This window comes from Zingiber officinale, chromosome 1B (genome assembly GCF_018446385.1).
Source record: "Zingiber officinale cultivar Zhangliang chromosome 1B, Zo_v1.1, whole genome shotgun sequence".
Taxonomy (NCBI): Eukaryota; Viridiplantae; Streptophyta; class Magnoliopsida; order Zingiberales; family Zingiberaceae; genus Zingiber; species Zingiber officinale.
In genome coordinates, this window is record NC_055986.1 from 21,005,096 (window position 1) to 21,012,421 (window position 7,326).

Consider the following 7,326-nt stretch of genomic DNA (forward strand, 5'->3'; position numbering starts at 1 on the left):
TGAAGTGTTGTTCGATATCGTACCCTTTGCACCATTCTTCGAGCTCCTGACCAACGAATTGTCGCCCGTTATCTGAAATGAGCCGACGAGGAATGCCGAACCGATAAATTATATGCTGCCAGATGAACTTTTTGACCATCTGCTCGGTTATTTTGGCCAATGGCTCGGCTTCCACCCATTTTGAAAAATAATCAACAGCCACCAGCAGGAATTTTCTCTAACCGGTTGCCATAGGAAAAGGACCGAATATGTCCATTCCCCACTGGTCGAATGGGCACGCCACAGTGGATACTTTCATCTCGGAGGTTGGTCAGTGAGTCAGATTACTATATTTTTGGCAAGACAAGCAAGTAGCTACTGCCTTGCTCGCATCTCTCTGGAGTGTTGGCCAAAAATACCCTGCTAGGATAATTTTCTTCGCTAGCGATCGTCCGCCCGGATGTCCTCCGCAGGAGCCCTGATGTACTTCTTGAAGGATGTATTCGGCGTCCTCAGTACCCACACACTTGAGCAGAGGGCATGAGAAGGCTTTTTTATACAATTGCTCGCCAACCATAGTGAACCGAGCAGCTCTCCTTCTTAAAATTCGCTCGGCTTTGAGACCTCCTGGTAAGGTTCCAAACTGGAGGAACCTAATGATGGGTGCCCTCCAGTCTTCCGGAAGTGGTATTTCTACTGACCGATCAACGTGCGCCACTAGGGAGACCTGCTCGATGGGACAACTGGCGACGATTGGCGTCACCGCGCTCGCCAGCTTTGCCAGTTCATCCGCTACTTGGTTCTCCGATCGGGGTATTTTGTGAATAACGACCTCTTGGAAATTCGCCCTGAGCTTTTCAAAGGCGTCCGCATATAATCTGAGCCAAGCGCTATTGATTTCGAACGTTCCATTCAGCTACTGGGCTGCCAACTGTGAATCTGAATGTAAGAGTACCTTGGTGGCCCCGACTTGCTGAGCGGCTTGAAGGCCAGCTATGAAAGCTTCGTATTCAGCTTCGTTGTTGGTGGCTCGGTAGTCCAATCTAATGGATAGATGCATTCGGTCTTCTTTCAAGGATATAAGTAGGATACCTATTCCACTGTCCGATCGGGCGGACGAGTCATCAACGTATACCCTCCATGGGGATTCTGGCTCAGGGTCTGATACTTCCGTAATGAAATCTGCCAACGCCTGTGCTTTGATGGCCGACCGGGGTCGGTATTGTATGTCGAACTCACTGAGCTCAGTGGTCCATTTGATTAACCGGCCAGACGCTTCAGGGTTGAGCAGGACCCGACCCAAGGCGCTATTAGTCATCACGATTATGGGGTGTGCCAAGAAATAGGGCCGAAGCCTCCGGGCAGCGAGGACCAGAGCGTAAGCAAGCTTCTCGAGACCTGTATAGCGTAACTCAGCATCTTTCAATATGTGGCTTAAAAAGTACACCGGTTGCTGATTCCCCCATTTCTCAGTGATTAACGCTGAACCGATGGCATGCTCGGTTGATGATAAATAAATTAAAAGCAGCTCCCCCGTTGTTGGCTTGGCTAGGATGGGCAAGGAGCTGAGATATTGCTTGAGTTCTTCGAATGCCCTGTCACATTTGTCATCCCACTGGAACTTGGTCGCTCGCCTTAAAATCTTGAAAAATGTCAGGCTCCGGTCAGCTGATTTTGATATGAACCTTGATAGGGCCGTGATTCTCCCAGTCAGCCTTTGTACCTCCTTCAGGTTGCGGGGCGGTGCCATGTCTTGGAGAGCTCTTACTTTACTCGGGTTTGCTTCGATTCCCCGCTCAGTGACTATGTATCCCAGAAACCGTCCACCTTTAGCGTCGAACAAGCACTTGGCTAGGTTTAGTTTAATCCCATACTTTCGCAGCGTTTGCCATGTTTCTTCCACATCTGCACACAGGTTGACAGATCGGAGTGACTTAATGAGTATGTCATCAACATATACCTCCAAATTCCATCCGATCTGCTTCCGAAACACCTTGTTCACCATTCTCTGATAGGTGGCGCCTGTGTTCTTTAACCCGAACGGTATGACCTTATAACAGTACGACCTTATAACAGTACGTCCTGTCGGCTGTAACGAAACTGACTTTCTCCTGGTCTTCGCGCGCGGTGGCACCTGATGATAGCCTTGATAGGCATCAAGCATGCAGATCAGCTCGCATCCGGCCGTCGAATCCACCATCTGGTCTATCCTTGGTAGCGGGTAGGAGTCCTTGGGACAGGCCTTGTTTAAATCCCTGAAATCGATGCACACCCGCCATTTATTACTTAGCTTGGAGACCAGCACTACGTTGGCGAGCCAGGTCAGAAACTGAATTTCCTTGATGTGCCCGACCTCCAGTAGCTTCTCTACCTCGGCCTGGATAATCAAATCTTACTCAGCACTAAAGTCACGCTTCCTTTGCTTGACCGATCGAGCGTCTGGCCGAACGTGTAGTTCATGCAACGCCACACTTGGATTGACGCCAGGCAATTCGTGCGTCGACCAGGCAAACACATCGTAGTTCTTTTGAAGGCAGGCGACCAGCTCCTCTTTTTGCGGGCCGGTCAGATCGGAGGCTACGAAGGTGGTAGCCTCCAGTCGACTCGGATGTATCTGCACCTCCTCCTTGTTGTCGTATACCAGCGGGGGCGGCTTCTCTCTGATAGCGTTTACTTCCAATCAGGGGCACTTCTTGGCAGCTTTAGCGTCCGCCTTGACCATCTCCACATAACACCGTCGGGCTGCCACCTGGTCCCCTCGCACTTCGCCTACTAGATTCCCCACCGAGAATTTAATCTTCTGGCAGTAGGTCGATACCACCGCTCGAAATTCATTGAGAGCTGGTCGGCCCAATATCACGTTGTACACCGAGGGCACATCTACCACGATGAAGTTCGTGGTGCGCGTCCTAATCAGGGGCTCTTCTCCGAACGAGACGGCCAATCTTGTCTGACCAATTGGCAAGACTTCATTGCCAGTGAAGCCGTACAATGGTGTTGCCATGGGCAGGAGCTCAGCCCTATCAATCTGTAATAAATCGAATGCTTGTTTAAAAATAATGTTTACCGAGCTTCCTGTGTCGATGAAAGTCCGGCGGATGGTGTAGTTTGCGATCACCGCCTTGATGATCAGCGCATCATCATGAGGGATTTCGACCCCCTCCAAGTCCTTAGGGCCAAAGCTGATCTCGGGCCCCTCTGCTTTCTCCTTGCTGCATCCTACAGCATAGATGGTCAGCTGCCGCGCGTGGCCCTTCCGGGCTCGGTTGGAATCTCCCCCGGTCGGGCCACCCGAGATCATCCCAATTTCTCCCCAGGAAGCGTTCCTCCTATTCTCCTCTTCTCGTGCTGAATGTCTGTTCTGATCGGCTGAGGCTCGGGCAGGGCTTCTTTCTCGAGGACGATGCTCCTGCGACTCCTGAGCCCTTCGACTCTCAACTTTTCGGTCGATTCGGCGCTCGGGGTGTCGATCCAGCGTGGGCGACCAACGTCTATACTCCTTGGGCGAGGGCCGATGCACATTAGGGTCGCCTCGGCACTCCCACGTGTTGTGCGTCCCTGATTGATGGAACTTACAGAACATCGGGGTCCACTTTTTGCCCTTCTTGAGTTGGGCGGCCTCCATATGAACTGCATGCGTTCTCGGCTCGGTATACGGTTGTGACCCCGCGGCCCTGGGACCGGTCGGAGGCTGGTGGTTGCTTGGTCTCCTCCGATCGGACGCCTGTTGAGGCTCGGTTGGCACCTCTTTCCTTCGGGCTGCTTGTGCCTCTTCTACATTGATGTATTCCGTGGCCTTCTTTTGAAGATGAGCGAAATCTTTTGGGGGCCTACGAATGAGGGATCGGAAAAACTCACCTTCCACGAGCCCTTGCGTGAAAGCATTTACCAGTACTTCTGATGAGACTGCTGGTATGTCCATTGCCATCTGGTTAAATCGCTGGGTGTACGCCCTGAGTGCTTCTCGAGGACCTTGCTTTAGTGAAAACAAGTTGACGCTCGTTTTCTGATGATGACGGCTACTCGTGAAGTGGTGCAGGAAAGCGGCCCGGAAATCCTTGAAGCTACGTATGGACCCGGTCGGTAACCTGGTGAACCACCATTGAGCCGGTCCCGAAAGTGTTGTCAGGAATACCCTGCACTTCACTCCATCGGTGTACTGGTGGAGAGTGGCCGCGTTGTTGAACTTGGCCAAGTGATCATCTGGATCGGTGCTCCCATTGTATTCCCCAATTGCCAATGGGGTGTAATGGCGAGGTAAGGGGTCCTCCATGATTCCTTGCGAGAACTGCCCGTTGATCCGCTCGGGCGAATCCCCATCTCGCGGCCGCTTTTCCCTTCCTTGCATCCCTTTCGGGCGCCTCATCTGACGAGGAACCTCGGTCTCGTCGGGCTCCGCCTTCTTCCTCTGAGGGTGTCCTAAACAACGCATGGTGAAACGGGATTGGTGCGTTTGGTGCTGGTCCAGTCGTCTCTGATCTTTTGCCTCCGGCTGGCTGGACCATAGGTTCGGCCCTGTGACCAGGATCTCCGGGCTGGCCAGACCTTGAGATGGCTGGCTCTTGTGCTGGCCACTCGGCTAGCATTCGCTGTTGCTGTTCCATTGCTTTTGCTATTCCAGTTTAGATTAACCTTTCCAACTCTTCTGTCGTCAGCGTTACGGCTGTTGGTCGTCTGGCGTCTTCCATCCTCTGCTTCCGGGTTCAGGTTGACTTCCCACAGACGACGCCAATTTGATCCTAACCTGAAGCGAAGTGAATGGCCACCGGGAAATAACGCTGAAGTAGATCTCCGCTGCGAGGAAGGTTTTTCGCTCCTGCGATCAAAAGTCGTTAGTGCCAAGCCGGGAGGGGGTTCCCGGCGACGACCCTCCGACGCTCAAGTCACACACCAGCAAGTGGAGAATAGAGAAAGCAAAAAAGAAGTGAATAGTGGTTCTAGAGAGTCCCTCTGCGCGTACCTCCGCGGGTGGCTACTCCTCTTCTTATATAGAGCTTCGACGGGTTGACTACACACTTCCCGGGAAGACACGACTTCCTAAGCTTTCCTTAATAGCTAATATCAGGAAAGGATCTCTGACACCATACCATAACGGGGCGGACGCATTTCTACCAAGGCGGCGCAATCTTCTTCCGTACGATTTCCTGTCCATTCGCGTCGTCAACCAGCGGCATTGACTCCCAAAAGGATGTTAAGATATATTTCCCTTCTTAAGTGTCAACCGCTAATCTGATGACACTTCCCTTGGTCTATCTGGTCGGCCAACTCTTTGGCCTTCTATGAGTATATCCATTCCGATCGGCTTGAATATCCCTTTCCTCAGCCCGTCTTAGATTCAGCCCGGCTTCTTTGAACTCTTGAGGCTGATCGGGTTATGGGCTCGGCCTCACTGCCATAAACTCCTCCTACCGCTCGGCCTATGGGGACTTCGGCTCAACTAGTCTCTTAGCTGACCGCCTTTTGACTTTGACGACCATCCGAACGTTGAACCTCCTCGGCGGTGGGTCCTACTAGGTCATCACCAGATCACTAGGCTTACGCCCATTCTGCAATTTTATGGGAGTAGAGGGTTATGACTTTAGAAGGTACTATATTCATTATCGTTTCCAGAGTATATCCCCAAAATGAATTTGGTAATTCTGAATAACTCATCATCGATCTAATCATTTTCATAAGAGTCTTATACCTTCGTTCTGCCACACCATTCTGTTGGGGTGTACCAGGTGTAGTCAGTTGAGATTGAATCCCGACTTCTGATAAGTGACTCCTAAACTCTCCTAAGAGGTACTCGCCACTACGATCTCACCGTAGTATCTTGATACTTTTATCTTGATGCTTCTCCATATCAGCCTTGTACTCTTTGAACTTATCAAAGCACTTAGACTTGCGGCGCATCAAGTAAATGTACCCGTATCTCGAATAGTCGTCTATAAAAGAAATGAAATATTCGAAACCACCTCTTGCCTGGATAGTCATAGGTCCACACAAATAAGAATGAACCAATTTCAACACATCTTTGGCTCTATACCCCTTAGACTTAAAAGGCCTCTTGGTCATTTTTCCTTCCAAGTAAGACGCAGGTTGGAAAGTTTTCCACCACCAATGAACCCAAAAGTTCGTCGGCTATTATCCTTTGAATCTTACTCAAGTTAATATGTCCTAGCCTTATGCCAAAGATATGATTGGTTCATTTTCGAAGGTTGTTTTCTCTTATTAGAGTTAGAAGATGTGTATTAATTTCCATTTGTTACATCGTGGGAGTCTTTGGATTTAGAATATATAAATTGCCAACCAACGTACCAGAACAGATAACTTCCCTATTTTTCTTGATAACATCTTTGTTATCAAAATAGTCAGAATATCAAGTTCTTTGAATATTTTAGAAACTGAAATCAAGTTCTTTCTATAACTTGGTACGTAGAGACAATTTCTCAAAATCCATGTTTTATTCCTATCAGAGGATAAACATCTCCCACTGCAACAGCTGTAACTTTTGTAGCAGTGCCCATGTAGACGGTGATTTCCCCTTCATATAGTTGTCGGGTTTCCTGGAACCCCTGCAATAAATTGCAGACATGATCAGTGGCTCCCGTATCTACACACCAGGTACCGATAGATAACACCACTAAATATGTTTCAACAACTAATGAATAAAATATACCTTTATTGTTCTCGATTCTGAGAGGATAGTCCACTTTAGTGTCCAAGTTTTGTTTCCAATTATTATAATTGGGACTACTAAGTCTATTCTATAGTATAACAGCTAGGGGATTGAAAAACATTTGAAATCCTAAGAATCACAAAAATATTTGGTCAAGACCAACACCTCAAAATCTCTGCGAATTTTGTATGTCATGTTAGTGTGGACGTATACAAATTCAAACATTTGTAAGAGGAGATTTTATCCATTAATTTTATTATCTTGTCAACCTATCTTTATGACAAATAAAATTAATAGTTGGTTTGTCTTCGATCAAATATTTGGTCAAAACTTTAGAATTTAAAATAATATTGATTTCTCAAAACAATATCATTTAAATTCACCAACACCTCAAACACCGTGAATTTTGTATGCCACGTTAGTGTGGATGTATACAAATTCAGACATTTGTAAGAGGAGGGTCTTACCCATTAATTATCTTGTCAACCTTAAATTACCTCAAACACCATGAATTTTGAATGTCACGTTAGTGTGGACGTATACAAATTCAATTGTTTGTAAGAGGAGGTTTTACCCATTTTATTTTGTCAACCTAACTTTATGAGAAATAAAATTACCTCAAACACCATGAATTTTGTATGCCACGTTAGTGTGGACGTATACAAATTCAGACATTTATAAGAGGG

At 48.0% G+C, this 7,326-nt stretch overlaps 1 protein-coding gene across 1 annotated transcript; it reads right to left on the bottom strand.

The window, feature by feature from the left end:
- Window positions 1-2,659: 2,659 nt before the first annotated feature.
- On the bottom strand, window positions 2,660-4,411 carry LOC122032399. Its single transcript, XM_042591722.1, has one exon. It carries the CDS (start codon window positions 4,409-4,411, stop codon window positions 2,660-2,662), a length of 1,752 nt encoding a protein of 583 aa, XP_042447656.1.
- Window positions 4,412-7,326: the final 2,915 nt, after the last annotated feature.

Coding starts and splice junctions, on each gene's coding strand:
- LOC122032399 (XM_042591722.1), bottom strand. CDS start 4,411: ATGCGTTGTTTAGGACACCCTCAGAGGAAGAAGGCGGAGCCCGACGAG.